The 20524-nt window shown below is 34.8% G+C and overlaps 1 protein-coding gene across 2 annotated transcripts in view; it reads left to right on the forward strand.

Annotated features, from left to right (window-relative positions):
• FMN2 (formin 2) overlaps positions 1 to 20524 on the forward strand; it is a 168829-nt gene that overhangs the window by 93714 nt on the left and 54591 nt on the right. For both annotated transcript variants that reach the window (XM_018917089.3, XM_018917091.3), the window contains 6 exons: positions 4990 to 5051; positions 12468 to 12559; positions 12702 to 12831; positions 13739 to 13885; positions 15310 to 15369; positions 15552 to 15672. In XM_018917089.3, coding sequence (XP_018772634.3) covers positions 4990 to 5051; positions 12468 to 12559; positions 12702 to 12831; positions 13739 to 13885; positions 15310 to 15369; positions 15552 to 15672 — 612 coding nt within the window. The remainder of the gene's footprint in view (positions 1 to 4989; positions 5052 to 12467; positions 12560 to 12701; positions 12832 to 13738; positions 13886 to 15309; positions 15370 to 15551; positions 15673 to 20524) is intronic.

Below are 20524 nucleotides of genomic sequence, written 5' to 3' on the forward strand. Positions count from 1 at the left end.
TGAAGAAGAATAGATCTGCCTTTGTGTTTTGCTGTACTGACCATCTGTTTCTGCCCTTTGTCAGAGAAGTTGTGAAGTCTTGCAGAAACTCCTGGTGTTCTTCTGGAGAAAGAGAGCAGATGTGAGAGTGAGGAGGCAAAGCTGTGCAGGAGGAAAAAAGAAGTGGCCTCTTGAAGCAATACTGCTTGGTTTTTGGAGAGTCACGGAGAAGTCAACTGAGGTGGAAATCAGCAGGAAGGACTTGGATGGGTGCTTTGCTCGTTTGTATCCCTGAAGGATGGATCTGAGTAGGGCAGTGCAGGTTCAGACGGGGTTTTGATTCAGCTACTGCTTCTTTATGAGGACTTAAAATGTAATCTGTTATCAGTCAAATAGGATTTGGAAAATGCTTAGTCAGGTTTTTTGGGACACAGTGGTGCTTCCAGGAGGTCTCAAGAAGGAGACACTTAATTTTAGATGGAGTCCAGAGACAGAAAAGCTTAGGAAGCATACTTGGAAAGGCCAGAGAAATGGAGTGTGATTTGAAACCTGCCCTGAAAAAAGGGAAGGCTAAGACTAGGAGTTCAACTGAATACCAGTTTTCTGGAAGTCATCCATATGTGATTGTGCTAATAAGAGTTTTATGACACAAAAGTTGGATCTGAAGGGTCTGGTTTACAACACTTTTTCTTTCTGAAATTCTACTCAGTGGGAAACTTTGAATTTTGGCCTTTTCATTTTAAAAGGAAATTCCAAAGCTTTGGACTTTGAAACAAAATAAGGTTTCCAAGGACTGGGTAGCTGTAGGAAGTTGTCTTTTCTCTAACAGCTTATGTAAGTGGTACTATTGGTGGATTTAGGTTCATAGCCACAGGGAAATGTAGGTTAGCTGTGTCTACACTGCCGATTGGCTTTGGTTTAGTGGCAGCTGGTAGTTCATGTACTCCTAGATATATGAATATCAACAGCAGTGATCTGTCTAACAGGGGAAAAAGTACAGAAACTTCCTTTTATGGTCTTCCTAACAATACCCTGGGCGTCCTGCATCTTCCTGCTGATGGTGTTTTCTCACACATTTCATCTTCAGAATTACATTTGCTGGCAAGAAGTTTGATCTTCTTGTTGGTTTGGTTACTGTCTTGCCCTGAAGACTTAAGGATGGTGTTAATTTTTTTTTTGTTTATTATTTGTATTTTGCTTTGTTGTTGGTTTATTTTGGCTGGGTTTTTTTGGTTTTTTTGGTTTTTTTTAAATTATGTCTGTGTTCTAAGTTTTCTTCTGTGTATGAAGATCCATCAGTTTTCAGTTCAAATATGCCTCTGAATATAATCATATGTCCTAATCTCACTTTTTTACAAGCAACATATCCTCCTGTCAAAGGACGTAACTTCTACACTTGCAAATCACTTGATATTATTAAAAATAGTAAATCTTTGTCTCTCTGCTTCGATTTTTCTTTTGTCTTTCCAGATTCAATCTAATGTCTAAATTGGCTTTTCTAATGGGAGATTGTATATATTTTTTTTTATTCAATTTATATGGTAGAAATACAGAATGGAAAGAAAACTGTTCCATTCTGCTAAAATTTTCATATTCTGCCATTAAATAATAAGATATAACTTCCATCACAAATATACCAGTTTAGATTTCCATGTAGATTGTAACCAAAATAGTGACAATATCAGGAAAGATGAGGAGCAGCAAGAGTTCCCCAAATCCTTTAATTTGGTTATAAATACTTTGAATTTTCTTCTTCTTCTTCTTTTTCTCTGTTCTTTATATTATCAACTAACCATTTGTGATTGATCGCCAACCCGTTATTTTACTGTGTGGATTTTTTGTAGTTATTTGTTGACCCTGGCTTAAATAGAAAAAGAAATTGTTGATTTGTAATTCCATTTTTTTTTTCTGTGGGCATCTGGACATACTTGGTTCGAATTTGATTTCATTATATCTATGTATTTGTATATATACGGAATTTTATATGTATGGATCAAATAATTTTATAATTTTAGGGCTTGAAAGTGGAGCTGGTTTAATTTGCAGCACTGGCAATAGGAATGCAAGAAAATAACAAAACTGTGAGATCTTGACAGTAAGAACTAAATTTCTGGGTCTGATGTGATTAAAGTTCTTTCTGTTAGAGCAAAAGCCAATAGATATTCTTCACTTTCACAGTAGTCAAGCCAGGAAATTTCAATGTCAGCTTTGAAACAAGAAAAAATCACTTTCTAAACCAGTGACATGGGTGAAAATATCCACCGTCTGCAAGACTAACACGAACCCTTCTCCAGTTGTTTGCATCAAAGTATACTGGAACTGCAGCATAGCTAAAAATATTTTCATATGAGGAAATTAATCTTTGTCTGCATTTCATCATTCTATTGCCACCACATATGGAATCCTTTGGTTAGATGTTTGTGTAGTCATGCTGTGATTGTAGGGGGTATGTTTAACTAGCGAGCTTGGCTACATAAGGAGACATCATTGTTTTTATCAGTTCAAATTGCCTAGATAATGGAATTAAATATGCAATTGTTCTGATTTATTTTGGTAACTATTATGTTCTGCATGGCAATGCTGCAGGTTTGCCTAAGAACAGAAGCTCATATCCTCTCTCCTCAGACTATGGGAAGCACACCTAAGGTGTACATGGAAAAATCCTAGTGAGATGTTGGAGTGCTACTCATGAACATATACAGGTTTAGATTAAACATATAGAAATATATTTCTCTTTGGAGGCAGAGACTTGAAGGATATATCCTAGGATCTAACTTCTCCATGTCCTTGTTTCAGACTGATTTGTTTTAAGCAGCTCCCTGAGGTATGTACACTCTTTGCATACCTGTTTTGTTGAAAGTACACAGACCTGGCACCATTGTGTTTGCCAGGCGTTCTCTTATCTCCTGCAAGCATTCAAACAAAAGTGTTCTATTGCTCCCTCAGTAATCCGTGGGTGATCTTAACATTGAGCAAAAGTCAGGGCAGGAACTTATGTTGAATTTCTTAGCTCAGGAGTGGACAGTCTCTGGAAGGAAGGGGGGTAGAGCAGGGAGAAGACCTCCACAACTGCAAATAAATAGTTGAAGGGTTGTAAGTGTGTCCATATATGAAAACATTGCATAAGCATAAAAGTGCTGAAATGTTAGATAGTATAAACTGAGTTTCATAATATATCCTGGGTTTAATAAAGCTGTTTGTATATAGGCTTTGATGTTAGGTTTGAGAGCTCTGCTTTAAGAAAACACTATCTCGACCCAGTTTCTATTTGCATGCTAATTTTAGTGTCCAGTCCTACAAGGCAAATTTGGCACATTTTTAAGCATACAGATAGTCTTATTGAGCAACAAGGGTTATTAAATACAATGTATAATACCGTGCCCTGTGTAGAGGGCATCTTTAAGTCTCTGTTGCAACAATTATTACACTTGGATGAGGGAGGGAAGTTTAAAAATACCCGAAATAATTAGTAGCAGATTTTTGCATGTGCCCCCTACCCCAAAAGAAAACAAAAAACATGTTGCTTCCTGAACTGTTAACTGTTACATAGGCTGCTGCATTGCTTTCTGGTAAGGGAAAAATAGAAAAAAAGCCCCACCTTACTTCTGAAAAAATAAAGAATTTTTAAATAATTTTTTGGTTTAGTCCTTAAAGTTAGCTTTGAGCTCTGCTTAGAGATACAGTGTGACCTGCTTAGTTTAATCAAGGTCAACACTTTTTTGTTTATCATTTTCTTAAACTGCAACTAAAACTATGTCTCAGGCCTGGAAAGGGGAAACATGATAAGTCCCAGACTCAGAGTGCTATCTCTAGATGGCAATCAGAAACACATGAGCTTGAATTATATTCTGTAGTCTTTAGGTGTATACTGAATTTCTCTGTGACTTTAAGGACATGGATTTATGGGACAAAAATTAACTTGATGCTGGGTCTCTACCTCTGATCAATGTTGCAATTTCTAGATTATTCTCACCCAGGGAATTATTCAGCTTATTGTACAAGTGCACTCACACACCACATACACACAAACACACAAAAAGCCCATTACAGAAAAAGGGCATAAATTCATGAAGAGCAAAGTAGGAAAAGACTGGTGTAGTATGACAAAAATTATTCATTGCCATCATATATGTTCTAATGCAACATTCTAAATTTCAAGATCTAGATGAGGAAAACTGGATTTATATAGCTTTTAAATGAATGGTCACGGTGCTTGCAAAAATATGTAAGAGGAAGATTGAAAAGCACTAATTGAAAAATAAATCTTCCTATTAGCTGAGAACAATTTTTCAATAGCTAGCAAAAATATTTCCTGTGCCTTATGAATTGTTTCTCTAACAAGTGGCAATTCAGGGTTCCATTTCTAAATGTGTGTAACTTTTAAATTTTTTTTTTTTAATCCAGTTTAGGTAGATAAAAATCACTCTATTTGAGCTGTTCTACTGGGGCTTTTTGATGCTGAAAAAAATACAGTATGTGTGTGGCGCCAGAATTGGTTGGGAACAGGAAAGGCATATTTTGTATCCATACTAAATGTGTCGGCTTAGTGCATAGAAGACTTGACCCTTGTCAGGTGTTTTGAAGTTAACTGGCTGACTTATGGATTAATGAGTTTAAGACTGAAGTCAACCAGCGACAGGAATGAGCTTTGTTGTGTGAGTGTGTGTGTGTGGCTGTGGTGCAGATTTACAAATTTTTATAATGCTTTCAGCTGGACCATGAAAGTCTGATGTAAAGCTTATCTCTGATCTCTGACTATGGCCATACTTGTGGGATCATGTTTGTGTGTTTGGGGGGAGGGAGATGAATTCTTTAACACTTGACACCTGGCTCTGCCAGGTTTCTAGCTATACTATACTGTGCTATTCAAGGAATTAATAAAGTTAAAACCTTAAGCTGTATGACCAGTAGGTCATAAAAAACTGTTGCTGCGTATTGTGACCAGCTTTCTTTCACAGCTGGATTATCATCCTGAACAACTAACTCTTTTTTCTTTTCTCTCTTTCATAGCTGTTGTGAACTTGGACAATTCTGTGGTTGACCTAGAGACTCTGCAAGCCCTGTATGAGAATGTGAGTAATCAAGAAGTCAATAAAATGTAGGAATACTGTGTGTCCATGTGAAGGTATTTTTACTTGGCATCAACAATATTTTGAAGTGATTTTATTTTCCCTAAAAGCAGTGAAAATACCAAGTATTTTAATTGCATTTATTGTCACTGTGTGTTTTATGAAGTGCATATATTTCTCCATAAGTAACATGATCAACTTCTAAATGACTAAACAGGCATTAGTTTTGCTCCTTTTTTTTGCTTCTTGGGTGTGGCAGTCTTTGATCAATAGTACCAAACCTTGTGCTCCACACATTTGACTTCACTTTGTAATTTCACTACTCTAACAATTTCGCTAAACTAAAAAAAAAACTTTTGATAACAGAAATCATTCTCTTTATGGAACTGGAGCATTTAATTATTGTGGCTTCAGGGATTGCTCCAAAATAGTTTTAATTCTTTGAAAGAAAAAGAATTTCTCAAAGGTAATGTAATAAAAAGTAGTATAAACTTCCAGGGGCTTCATAAATGTCTGGTAGTAATAATCAGAGAGGTTTAACCTTTAGGTATGTAAAATCAGGGATTCAGAATATGCTCAAGCATGTTCTAAAACTTGACAAAACCTGTCACGTAAAAAATTCTAAGTGGTGTATCTTAGAAGAGTGTTTCTGCCTTCAGCTGAGGCCAGTGAACGTTGCCCCTGCCTGTGAGTGCAGTGCCTGGATATGTGGAGGTCTGGCTAGGCATCTCTTGAAAGAGTGAGGAGGCTTTCTCTTTGCCCTCCAAAGAACTTGGAAATATGAGATGTAAAGCTGTGAGCCACAGAACAGCATTGAAGGCCAGTATATGTTCTTGTACTAGATCCTTAACTTCCCTTGTGTAGTTTTGATAATGTTGATTAATTTTAAACCTTTCAGAAATTTGGTTTTTAGATTTAGCTTTTAGTCACCTGCTTTGGAATGATTTGGTGGTTTATGAAGTCCCTCTAAATAATCTACTTTGAGGTGCAAAAAGAGAGATCATAATCTCTAGTCAACTTTACAGAAAAACTGAGGAGCTAAACAAAACAGAAAAAAACAAAAGTCTGACAAGAGCTAGAAAGGAATTTTACTATTCATCCCTGAAGAACTAGGTTAACCAACACTGCTCAGAAAGATAATGGTCAAAAGAAAAACCTATTCTAACAACATTGCCAATCTATATGAACACTTTGCTTCTTTGCTCCCCAACATTTTTGTTTTGGCCTATGGTATTTTATTTTAAATTACTTTAAATCTACTTCCTTACACAGTACATATATATTGCATGCCATGCAGTTTTTAGCATGCAAAAAATTTGAATTAATTTTATAAGTTACATGTGTGTGAATGTGAAAGATTTTCTTTTAGGAAGTATGGAATAGACACTCCAGTCATAATCAGTTTTTGCATACTTCTCTTTCTTATTGTGAACAAGTTTTTTTTTTTTTACCTTGGTTTGAAAATATATTCCTTTTATGTTGATAATGTACTAAAACTTTTCAAAAGTTTACTTAATCATCTCTAATATTCTTAGAATCTGAATATAATGGATTATTTGCAAATTTGCAGTTCATTGAAATAACCAAATGTCATTGTGTCCATTTTGTAATTGCTTTCACTTATTACAGAAAATGTCTAGGAAATGTCCTGATTAAGGAAAATACCATGTGTAAATCTCAGGAAAGACTCAAATTTTCATATGTCTAATATATTTCTTTGCTTTGAATAGAAAACAGACCAGTCCAACTTTATTATATTTGCCTGGGTAGAAAACAGAAAAAAACCCAAAACCACAACCAAAAACCGAACACATTACAAGAAAATCCCTAAGTTTACTTGGATAGGATTTTATAAGGGGACCTGAATTTTAATCCTGAATCTTCTTTTTGATCAAACTCGGTCTTGAAAGAGGCTTTCTTTTTAGTTGACTTTTGTTTTTCCTTTCAGCCTTTTGTCAAAACACTTCAGACCTTGCATTTTCTTCCCTTGCTAGCTTCACTAATTATAACAATATTGTTCAATAACTGTTGTAAGTAATGGGTGGTACCAGAGAGCCTGGCATGTTTGATTCCTCCCTTATTTCTCAATCTCATCCTGTGTTGTAAGTGGGAATAACTTTGCAGCATTTACTTCTTAGCCATTAACTTAATTTTTAGTTCTTAGGGTTTTTTTATTGGATTGAGATTTTTTTTTTTTTTTTTTTTTTTTTTTTCTGAATGTTGAAATACCACTGTACTAGTCCTCAGTCTTTCTATTTGATCTGTATGGAACATATGGGAGCATTTGTTTTAGTCTTCCTTCAGAATGTAATCATTTTTTCTGATTGCATGTGTCTGGCATAGTGCTTTCTCTTCTTAAATGTGAATGAAATTTGGGCAGTCTCCAAACCTAAACACACCCTAATTTCAAAAACCACAGTCCCGAGGGTTCAATTCCTGTTTACTGAGGAATTAAACTCCTGTTAAACCACAAAGATATTGTATATATCCTAGTGACTTTTTATAAACTAAGAAGCCCACATCCACCAAAGACCCAAGCCCTCAATAATTTATTTAATATTATTAAGTTGAATTGTATTAAGTGAGAAAGACTGTGTTAGTGCAGCATTGTATTGTACAGTCAAATAGCTCTTAGGTGTGGTTGTGTAGCTTGCTTTGTGAAGAATTGTTTAAATACATGTTGATAATTAGTTATGAATTAATATCTAGACAATTTTAATAGGAGAATCTTTGCAGATGAAACTGCATGTAAATGTGCTTTTCCAAATTCTCTAATAACAAAGCAATCAGGTGATAGCTATAATTAGAGTGAGAAAAGGCAGGTAAAATTAATTCAAGTTGCTGTACGGTGTTAGGACATATTGGTTGTGATGAGAAATGTAGCAACTGGCAAATCAGTGAATGTTTGCTTTGAAAACAGATTGCCTCTTAGCAGCTGGGGCTGTAGCTTAAGCATCACTGAAACAAGGTATGTCTGCTTCTACTTGCATCTTTGCTATGTCATGAAAACAGTTGTATAAAAGTGGATTAAAATGCTATTAGAGCTGTTAAAGTGGATTAAAAATGCTGTTGAATAATTTATCATCTTTCATCTATGGAATTGGCCTTTTTACATCACAAAAGAAACATGCATATTTTCATAATTAGACTCCCATTAAATTGACCACACTGTCTTTATCTTTAAAAGACTTAAGTCAATGCTATGAAAAACCTCAAAATGCCTTCGCAGGAGAGAAAGTGTATCCACAAGTCTGAAGTCACACTTCTCTGACATTCAGAGTCAAACTTTCTCCTCAATTATTTGTGATTTTTTTTTTCCTTATTTTAAACTAGCAATTACAATGTGATGTCTTTTTTTTTTTTTTTTGGCAAAGCCAAATCGTACTTGAGTTCTGATGATTCAGCTTGAAAACAATATGGTATTTATTATTAACCAGGGTATCTCTGTATATCCTCATTTCATCTGCTCTTGACAAAATTCCTTAGACAACTCACTCAATGTTTTTGAAATATATAACACAAACTTTTAAAGTCAAGTTTGCAAAAAAAGAAAATTCCATACATTTAAACTGATCTAAACTCAGAGCTAGGGTTCTGTTGTAAGGAAAGAAAAAGCTAACCAGGAAATGTATAAAATTTATGTTGTGAGATGGAAGAAGGGCCCTTATGAACTTTGGTAAGAGCAAATAGGAAAAATTCATACTCTGAAAGAAAATGTGAAAAGAAATAAACTGAAGTAGAATATTTTTGAAGTATTTTAATTCAGATTTATGCTGTCTGATTTTAGATATTATTAATATCAAATTTTAGTACATTATATTATTTTTCCACTTTTGGTGCTACATACATCTATATCTAGCAAAAATTCGAGGAAAGAGCAGTAGCATTCAAAGAGATGCTAATGCAATCAGGTTAATGACTTTTATGAGAAGTATTTATTGAATGTGTTCTCTCTTGACACATATTTGGAAGGCAATATAAAAGCTTTTTTAAAAATTATCCATCTATAAACTGGAGAAAAAATAGGCATTAACAATAAAGAAAGCTGGTAAAATTCTGAGAAATGCTCTTTGATAATACCTGTGCAATACACAGTATTCCTTTTCTGTCAGAATTTGAAGTACTATTGATCAAAATTCTGAATAACTGAGCCATAATTAGTGACTTGAAATTCAGGTTTGATTCTGAGCTTGGACTGTATACTTTAGCTTCATGATTTTAATGAAGGGTGTAAACTTTCTCTCTTGAGTTTTGCTCTGGCTGGCAGATGAGTGGATCATGCTTAGCCTTTGTATCTTTGACAGTTGTTACTTCTTTGCATACACAACCTGAGAATAATGGCTTAAATAAGGAATAGGGAGTCATCCTAACCTTTGCCCGTGGGATTTGGTGGAGAAACATCAAGAGCTTGAACATGCATGTATGTGATAGATTGCTGTGATAAGCCCTCTAATATTTCAGTCTGGGTAGAAGGCCAGGAGAGAGAGAGAACTCTTGAGTATTTATTCTAAAATATTTGCAAATAATCATTTAGTTTTATGCTCCATGCAAAAATACTTCTCTTTAACTGTTATGAAAAAAATGTCAAATGATTTTCCTTCAGTTTAACTGAGGAGAAGATAATTTAAAGACTGGCCAGAAATAATGGAACTTAATTTAATTTGTTAGCATGAGAACTTGTTCACTTTTACAAAAACTGAATTAAAAAAAAATTACAAGTACAGCTTGAATAAATGAACTTTTTAAAATTTAAGTTGGATAAATGAAATAGCTCTTCCTACACAGTCATGTTATTTTCACACCCAGACCTCTGTGGCTCTGATGACATGACCACTGGAACAGTGCTGCCTCTTTCGGCATCCTTCCAACTTCTATCTGTAGATTTCCACTATTGCCAAGAGAGTTCTTACTGATTTGAGAAGACATGGAAACTTTCTTTTCTTTCAACTCTCACCTGGGTAAGAGTGTTCTAGTTTAAGTGTGGACATGTCCCATTTGCATAGGCATTTTTAACACAAAACTAAACCCAAGCTTTCTCCACAACAGCACATGCAATATTTAAGTTAATACTTCTGCAGTTCATTGTCTTTTTCTAGTCCTCATCCTGGTTCTGGAAGAGTCTTCTAAGATAGCATTAAAAATTGATTAAATTTTCTGATCCTAGTGTCTTGGAAACATTCTTCTTCTCAGGATAGCATTATACAAGAAATAATTGCTACATTAATTGCATTCACAGATCCTATGTCTGCCTTGACTTTATGCAGAAAAGTGCCTTTGGAGGATGAATCCCAAAGTTTCTTTCCTCACACTGGGGTAGGGAATTCACGTAACTAAGTGTTATGAATATGCCACTGCCAGTATTCTCAAATGAAAAACTGGTAAATAAGCCTCAGCCTAGCCCTTGTTAACTGAGAAAGGCCTGGTGCCATATAAACCAGCAGATAAAGGGAGGCCCAAACAGGTTAAGGGAAGTGACCTGCTCAGCACTAGCGGGATCACATTTAGGATGCTGGGTACAGGTGTGGCCTTTCCAGGGCAAGGGGCAGTGACACATTGGAGCAAGGCTAGCACAAAGCAATGTTGATGGTTAAAGACTTGGAGAAGTGTTATACAAGGAGGGGCTGAGAGACAGCTGGGCTTGCTCAGTCTGGAAAAGAGAACTCAGAGGAAGCTTACCAGTATGTACAAATAAATACTGAGGGGAGGGGAGTATAGAGCGCTGATCTACACTCAGGGATGCCCAACATCTCTGGGACAAGACATAGTGGGCCTCCTGAATTTGAAACACTAGAACAGGGTGCCTAGAGAAGGCATCAGGTCTCTATCCTTGGGAGTATTCAAAACCTGGCAGGATGTGATGCTGAACAAGCATCCTGAGCTGCCTCTGCTTTGTGTCAGTGTTCACCTAGACAGTCTCCAGGGGTCCCTTCAAACCTCAGCTATTCTATTAATTTTTGGTACAGGTACTGCCACAGATATAATCTCTTAGTATCCAGAACAAAGTTTATTGCGGGGAAAAAAATATATTTGAAATATTTCCAATCTGTTGAAGTATTTAATATATAAGATCAGACAACTTTAGAGATGATCTTTGAAGAACATCCACAGAAATGCTGACTAAATACTAGAATATGTGACATCATAGACAGGTGACTTTCCATTATTTCCAGGCTTCTTGAAGTATTAAGGAAAACTCTGAAGGGCTTTTGCTATATGACTCTTCAATCTCTTCATCTTTCTACTTCACATCAGTATTTTCAGCCTTTTCACATCGGAAGATATTCAACAATTTCAGAAAAAGTGTCCAAACTCAAATTTCTGGTTTCACGTTCCTCATGGAGCAGGCATAATGATTTGAAACAGCTCTATCCCTCTTCTGCTAATCCTGAAAAAGCATTGAAGAGAGAATGCAGGTGCAGCATATCTTACACTTTGCCATTGTCTGGATGATTAGAATATAATTTTCCACTGCTGTCTTCAAGTTCTCTGGTAGAGAAAGTTAAAGAATATTCCTTTAAGAAAAAATTACACTCAAAGGTAGATACACTTTTGTTTAACTCTTGGGCAGGTTAATGTTTTGGATCTCTCTTGGAAACTGATATGATTGTCAGAAAAAGGGTCAGAAGGAGAAATTTTCACTTCTATTCCTTTCCATACCATTCCATTTTAAAGTACAACTGTTTGGAAAAAAAGTTTTACCATAGCTTGGAGCACTGAAAAAACAGTGAGGCTCAGTTTCTATTGACTGGAATATTGAAGAAGAGACTTCACAGTAGTCCATAGAGTTCTTGAATAAGCTAGGTAGTTTATATGTACTTTTTTTTGCTTATTAAGATAAAAATGAAATTAATTTTACTTCAAAGAATTATGCAGTTGTTCTAATTTATTATATGTACGATAGTTCCATTATAAATATGGGGTTTTTCCTAAGTTGCTTTTTCAAATCCCAAAGAAAATTTAAATTGCACTAAACAACACAAAACTGTTTTCATTTATTTAAGAAATGGTATTATTTAAATACATATTTAAAGATCAAATGGCATTCAAATGTAACCCAACAAATTTGTGAAGAGAAATACAACTTTCCTCTTGAGTCCTTCAATTCAAACATTTCATAAATGAGCGAATAAGAGGAATTGGGAATGAAATTCAGTGTCTCAGTGCATCATTGAATGAGTCAATACTTTGCAGACTGCTGGTAGTCAATATTATTGTTTGCAAGATACTCTGTTCTCTAGCAGAACTATTTCTGGTTGAACTTTGTGGACCTTATACTTTGTGGACTCCTATAGTTTTACCATAAGCAGATGCTAGAAAGAAAAGAAAAATCTATGAATTTGATTTCTTACAAAGGAATATTTATCTCTGTTGTTTGACTAGTCACAGCCATTTTTTGTCTTTTTTTTTCCTTTATTTCAGAGAGCACAATCAGATGAACTAGAAAAAATAGAAAAGCATAGCAAGGCATCCAAGGAAAAAGAAAACCCGAAGTCTTTGGATAAGCCAGAACAGTAAGAACATACTTATGATAGAGCAGTTTTGCTGCTCACTTCAGAAAACTTTCACTGCTATAGTAAAATATGTATAAACCCTCCCACCCCCCAGGCCTGTACCTACTGACAGTGACTCAATGTTTTTTAATCACTTCTTCAGGTTCCTCTATGAACTCTCACTGATTCCCAACTTTTCAGAACGTGTGTTTTGCATCCTGTTCCAATCCACATTTTCAGAAAGCATTGGTTCAATCCGTCGCAAACTTGAATTGTTACAGAAACTGTGTGAGGTAGGTTTTGCTCTGTGAAAAAATAGAGCCAAATTTCTGATTTTTAATCTTGCTAAGCTTGAGTCATATTTCAAAAGTTTGTACTTTATTTACTTAGGTATTTCAAATATTTAAAATCTGAAAGATAGCAGTACATTTTATGATTGTACTTTAACATCAAAGTGAATTTTGAAAGATTAGCTTTTGCTGCTAATTGTATAATGTTTTTGCCATCACTGTGTATCAGTCTCTGGAAAACAGTGCACCTTCTCCTTTTGTTAAAACAAAATCTTCTCTCTTCACAGTCACCATTATCACTCTTTTTCAAAGGAAGGTCAGTTCAGCTAAACTTGTGTTGGTTGAGAAATGTGCAACTTAGTAATATCTCTGATATCTAGAGATAGCAATGTTGTATCTAATCAGAAGAGATTACTGGAATTTTGCAGTCCCATGAAAAAGAAATACATAGCTTTAAAGTGTGGGTTTCATCAGTATTTTAATAACTTAAAACCATTTTAATTGTTTTATGTTTTACTATGTAATACCTATATTTAATGTTTTTAGTTGTTCAATCTCAGTGTTTTATTAACTTGTTGATGAATTTTCTGTGAAATTAAATATGTCATTCACAACGTCTGTATCAGTTAAGGATTACTTTTTGTTTTTCTTAACAGGTCATGTCTGGTAATACTGTACAGATTTTCTGTTATTTTTTCTAAGTATCCATTTAGGAGATAACATTCTCCATTCATATAAAATTCCATATTAACATTGTTCTACTTCTGTGTGTTGCAGTAGAAGGTAACTTCCTTTATCTCAGTCTTTGTACAAGTATTATTTCTAAACACAACATCAGCAAATCTGCTCATTAACCATAAATATTAATGGGACTATTAACAGATTTTTTTTTTTTTTCTCTGTATTTTAGACATTGAAGAATGAATCAAGAGTTATGCGGGTTCTGAGTTTGGTTCTTGCCTTCGGAAATTACATGAATGGTGGAAACAGGACACGAGGACAGGCTGATGGGTTTGGACTTGATATCCTGCCAAAACTGAAAGATGTCAAGAGCAGTGTAAGTTGACATGAGACTTCATAAAGGCCTGAGAAGGTTAAATTCTCTGAAAATTACTTTGTTTCTGAGTGAATGGTGTGAAGCTTATGAAGGGCATGTAGAAGAGACTTCTTGATTCAAAATTTGTCTAGTGTAGTCATCTCATTAAAGAGAATGACAAGTAGTGTTTTTTCTTGCTGGGTGCTAAACTGTAATTTGTGTCTTACCAGCACTTGTTGTCTTTGGTTAATCCCTTTGGGGTTGCATTCAAATATCTGCTTTTGTTTACAAGGAAACAATATTCTTAGAGTTTCTATGGCTGTTGAAAAACCTTATCTGAATGTGACAGATTATCGCAATAACTCTTGAACCTTAAAATTTGTTGCCACATCTGTCTGGCGAGTCACTGTCAAGATATTCAATTCTGCAAATGGCAGAAAAAAGAGTTGGTTTCCCTTCTTAGTCCCTCACTAAATACACATTTTTTTAGCTGTTGGATTAGGTCGTGTGAGCAGAGCTTTAACCCTGCGTTGAGAGAGCATGTCAGCCATTTGCTTTTTTAAATGGGTGGAGGAATTTCCTTCTTGCATGCTGGTTTCTTTGGTAAACCAAGGGAGCAGTGGTGTGAATGACACCTCAGAGCAGCTTACTCTAGCTGCACCTTCAAACTGACTCTAGATCCAAGACATCACCAGTTTTAGAGCTCTGATCAGGAGGAAGTTTAGTAACTCAAGACTTCAGTATGTAATTTGCAGGAAATATTGTGGCTATTAGGCTTTTAGTTGCAGGATACATTTTCAGTGTATTTGCAACTGATCAGTCAGGAAAGTTCTTAAAAAATCCTTTTCTGAAAATGTTTCTGAAAATGTTTCTAAAAATGTTTCTGAAAATTTAATTCAGCCAGAAATCCTCTTCAAAAGGAAGATTTTTTGCTCAAGTTTCATCAGAGAGCTTACAGAGGGGAAGCAATTAAAAAAGCTCCTTCAAACCCTAACGCTCCCCTCAGCCCCCCAAATTCCATTTTTTTAAAAAAAAAATCTTTTTATGTTTAATTTAACTTTGCTTGGGTTATAGTTATAGTGTTGCAAAAGAACTTTTATAAAGGAACCCAGAAACAATTTCTCTTTTCCTTCCTGGGAAATTTCAGAACGTAAGGGTTTGTTTGCAATCAGGTAGAATTAAAAATATCAGTAGTGTGTTACATTAGGGTTTCCTCTTCCTTCATTTTATTTAATGATTAAATGGAACTTCAGGGTGTGGTTTGGTTTTGGTTTGGGTGGGTTTTTTTGTATGTTTCAATTTTTGGTTTGTGTTTTTTTTAGTGACAGGACCAAACCAACAATGTATTTTTTATACATGAAATATTTAATTTATCTGAATTATCTTTTCTGATTTTTTTTTTCTGTGAGTTTCAGTAACAGCAAACTCTATCCTCTTCTATACAGGACAACAGCAGAAATCTTCTATCATACATTGTCTCATATTATTTGCGTAATTTTGATGAGGTGAGTGAAAATTAAAATTAATACTGTTAAATTAAGATTAAGCAGCCCTACTTACTAAATTTTCTCCTCTGCTGGTGAGATGCAGAAATATGTATAAATATTCTCTGGGCTTTCAGTTATATATTTTAGTATAGAAGAAAAGTAATGAGCACTAGGTAACTGTTCATTTGTTTTTTCGTCAGGATGCTGGAAGAGAACAATGCATCTTTCCTCTTCCAGAGCCACAAGATCTCTTCCAGGCATCACAACTGAAGTTTGATGATTTTCAAAAAGATCTCCGCAAAATGAAGAAAGATTTGCGAGGTACTGAAGATTAAATGCTAATTTTATGATACTATTATATCTCTTTTATTCTTGCTTGTATCATTTTGAGAAATTAGATGATACTGTAAGAATAGTTGTGTATTTTTAACTTCTCAATCAGTAGTTTGCTTCTTTAATTTGCTTCTCTATGACCATTTATGCCATTATCCATAATTTTGTGTAGATAACCTGTAGGAGGTTTTTAAATTAAACGGCATCAAAAGGGTTTGATTAAATCTTCTGTTTCAAAACCAAACCAAAAAACTAATTTAGTTTTCCTTTTGTTTAAGCTGATTTCAAATCTTTGACCATTAAAAGCACTGCAAATTGTTGGACCATGTCCATGATTAAAAAAAGAAGGTTTATAACCAGGTCTGAATACTATCTAGCAGATAAAAGAATATGTATTACATTGTTAAAGACACTTGAAATATCTGGACTTTACTGAACAGTAATATGCAAAGGAAGTATTTTTTCTCCTCTTATGAAATATTTTCTTTAAGTGAATTCAGCAAGCTTAAGATAGATTTGCTAGACTTTAATGAGAAATATTTATCATATATTTCTTATTAACATGGAGATCTAAATGCTGAATTTGTTAAAGAAGAGTAGTTTGCACAAATGATCCATGATTTTCAATATTATTGCAAAAAATCTCTGCTAAACTGGTCAGTTATGTTACTGTGATGAACCTTTGAGGGAGAGATGCAAATCAAGGAGTGATATTACTGTTGCCTTGCTGCTTTTAAATGCCATGCCTCTAGAGACCTAGGAATGGTTTGGTAATCCATTAATCCCTGGATGACCTAGAATGGGAGGTTTTCTATTGCAACAAAAACTTAACATGGTTACCAAATTATATCTGACCTTCTCTTCTTGCGCCTATCAAACTTTCTGTTTGGATATTTAAAAAGTTATTTTAAATATTTTGAGTATTTAAAGTATTTTGTGTTTTTAGTATTTAAAGTTGCATCAAAGTCATTCAGGCTGACACCGAGTAGTATCATCCATTTACTGCTCCTGAACAACCTAGGAGGCAAAAGTCTCAGAATTCAGTCATGAAAGCTTGTTTCTCTACTTCTTGCAACTTCCAGATAATCTCAGAGCTGACATCTAAGCTTGCACATGTAGAAGAAAAATACTTATGTCTTATTTCAAAAAGATACTTAAGTTCAGGTACATGTAAACAAATGTACATTTCCTCAAAAATTCACCAAAAATGGGTTTTTGTACATGAATGGTTGAATATTTCCACATCAAAGTTGAAATTTGCACACAGACATAAATCTCTTGTGGAGTAAATCCACACTGTGCAGTGATCAAAGCAGGGGTTCTGTAAAAATGGAAATTACACGCTTCAATCTGCCTTTAGATTGCAGTTGAATTCTTTCTGTGCTTCCAATCCAACCCTTAGGCTCAAGACTCTGTTGTCAGTCTGTTTTGTAGTTAATGGAACTGAAGAATAACTACAAGCACCATTACTCTTTCCCTGCTGCATTTGGTACAAACATTTCTGGGGACAGTACCAGCAGCTTCATCCTATCCTGAATATGAAGTGACAGTTTCAACACCAGTCTGAAATATCAGTGATGACTTCTTAATAGTCTCCAGATATGCAAAATGCTTTGTGTTGACTTTCTTTTTCAAAGAAAAATGACAAGATAAATTAAAAACCATTTGTGTTAAAAGATTTCATGACCACAAGAGCAGTAGTAGTAAAATTTAGTAATACACTAAAAATTCTGTGTATTCTGATAGCTTAGTTGTTTTGATGATTTTGATGATTCAGTGAGATAGTGAGCCTGTGTCAATGACAATAATTTCTAAATAGAGTAAAAGTTTTAACAGAATGTGTAAAATTACTTCAAAGGGGTTATTTCTCTCTTTATTTACTGTAAGTACACTACCAGATTTACTAATGAACCTGTGGAATCTTATGAATTACTAGAGCAAGTAAGGGCCTTATCAAATGTTTAAATAGGAAGAGGGTTGTATGATGGTGAGAAAATTCTGACAAAATTCTAAATATGAACTTATTCTTTTGAAGTCAGTGTGAGCAAATGAGTATTGATTATTCCTGGGAAACACTGACTTTAGAGGCAGAAAAATAAGTGCCCAGAATACATTAGAATTTTATACTGTGATATGGACTGTAACCTTGGACTTACATTGATCAGGAATTAGATGGCAGATTTTGTGAGTGGATTTCACCGTTTGGTGAGGGTGGGTGTTTGATTTGTTCTTTGTCACTGAGAAACTGAAACTTGTAGATAATACTGATGCAGGCAGTATCAACAGTTTGATGTTAGTTTCAAATACGCTGAAAACCATGCAGTGAGATCGTGCTTATTACAATGTGTGAAGGAGGTATTGATTCACCCAGGAAAAAAGGACTTCTGCAGATATTCTACTGCTGCCTTAGAAAACTTTCCATGATCATTATTCAAAGGTAAATTTCATTCCAGAAAGATTCCTTCATAAAATTTAAAAAAACTTGACAGGATACCCACAAAGTAGAGAACAGTTATTATTTAAAAAAAAGTTTAATAGCTGTAACAATAGCAGTTCATTTTAGTACTGCTGTGTTTTTCCATCTAAAGATGTCAGTAGTATACACAGGGACATGCAGATATAAATAATCTTCATGATTCTGTAAAATAATTTTGTTAAGGTGTTCTTTTGCAGTTTGGAGTTTGGGTTTATGTTTGTATTAGAGTTATTATGCTGACGGCTTAGAAAGAAAAAGGACTCATTCAAACTTCTATGCTTTCTTCCTTTTGACTTTCAAGGCTATTGTCCATTTTCAAGTGTTTATGAACTCTATGCCTTGGCAGTTTGTAAAATTTTGGAAAAGAAAATCTCCTCACTTATTTCAGATTAAAAACTGCAAGTCCCAAGGAGTTTTAGAAGCATGCCATCTGCCTGTTCCACAATGAATAAGTTAGAAATTTCGGGTTTTTAAATAATACAGATCCAAAGGATAACAGTTATATACCAGGGTTTTTTTTGTAAGATAGAAGACCAGACAAGTAGATCCTCTTACTAACAAATCAAGCGAGTTTGGCTCCATCTGTTGCTCCTAGATTTCACAGCTCTCCAGGATTCCCACTTTAGCCTTTTTGACTTCAGTGACAAATAGTTTGTTAAGCAACTTGATCTGCTTTTGATCTCTCCTGGCTGTCAGCAATGTTCCTTGATGCAGTTGTGCCAAGCAATGACTTCTGTTCCTTTGTCATTCCACAGAAGAAACTTTAGCACTTGCCACATGACTTAAATCAACTCACCATGTAAAGAAAATTGGGTATCCAGGGTCACAGGAGCAGTGTGTGACACTCACTGATTAGGACCTCTGTTAAATAACTATTAGTATCAGTATGTCTTTCTAGACACTTCAGAGTGCTCCAGGTAGAGCAGAAAGATGTGGAAAACATGTATGAAATCAATCAAGATTCTAACCCTCTTTACTCTCACACTCTCTTAAGGTAAAATTTTGGTTTAGGAAAATGTTGGATTTATGGCCCAAATCCACAATGGATGTGGATGAAATTCTTCCAGATGTATTTGGTTTAGGAAAGAACTAGAACACTAGAATGGCATTGAGAGTTATAGAATTATGGCAAGTTAAAAATGTTTAGAAGATATTCTTTGGCTACACATTAGCATTCTAGCCTTACAACATTAAGTTTATTCTTGCTAATCAGAAACTAATTCATCACTTGTCACTTATTGCAAAACTTTCACTGAAGCTCAGCTAAAAGGGAATTAGAAACAATGTCAGGCCAAAAGTAAATCTGACAAGAAGAAGAGATTAATAGTACAATGAAAAGCAGATTGCTATGAAATTGAATTGAATTCAGTATTTGTTTATATGTCATAATGTCATATTTAATATATTTGATTAGAAACTGACTACAAGCAATAATTATCATAATTGAACATTATTTTTGTCGTGATGCTTTCTTTTCCTATTCTGAGTGTTTACAACTCATTGAAAATTTTCCATCCAAAAGAAGCTAGGCAGTGTGGCCCAGTACATCTCCCTGATTTGGAATAAATGTGACTGAGAATGTTTATAAAGTGTTAAGCATTTGCAAAACACTTTGTATTTTAAAAGTATGTTCCAAGAAAAGCCCTGGACTATCTCAGAAAAATACATGTTCCCTATTTTTTTCAGTGCTTCTTATAGTCACCTGAAGTTACCTTTTCAGTTTGGACCTGCTAGTTGTAGAGCTGTTATGAGCTCTTGTGTTAAACACCTTCTGTGTGAATAAGAGCATTGGAAGTACCATCTTGTGCAATAAAAAGGCTTTCAAAGGTTGTATTTTGGATGGTGTCAATGTGCAATTGAGGGTGTTTGGGCAGCAATAGTCTTTCTAGTCATTCCTCTTGCCTCAGAGGAATGACTAGAAAAAAATTTAAAAAAAAAAAATTTTTAAAAAAATTGCGTCATTCTATTTGCCCCTCTCTCTCACACACACACATGTATCCTGGTATCTTTTCATATTCTCAAGATGTATTCCATCATAGTTCTGATTATGGATCGAAGACTCTAGCAACATTTCAATGTCACTTCTTGATCAGGAGAGTGGTATTAATTGCAACTTGAATTAACAAACTTGAGCAGCATTAATCTGTTTAGAACCCCACTTCAGGTGGAAGAAAGGGAAGGGATTGCTCTTCTAAATTTGGCCATCCTCTCCTAAAGGAGGAGAGGGACAATCTAAGGATTGATAGATTTTCCAGTTAAGGAAAGGCCTTGAGCCTAATATGGTGATCTTTCTTTTAAAGAACTAAAGTTTGGTGAAATAAGAAATACCTTAAGAGATTTCCCAAAAATATTTTTTAATGTGCT

The sequence above is a fragment of the Serinus canaria genome, chromosome 3, assembly GCF_022539315.1.
Source record: "Serinus canaria isolate serCan28SL12 chromosome 3, serCan2020, whole genome shotgun sequence".
NCBI classification, from domain to species: Eukaryota; Metazoa; Chordata; class Aves; order Passeriformes; family Fringillidae; genus Serinus; species Serinus canaria.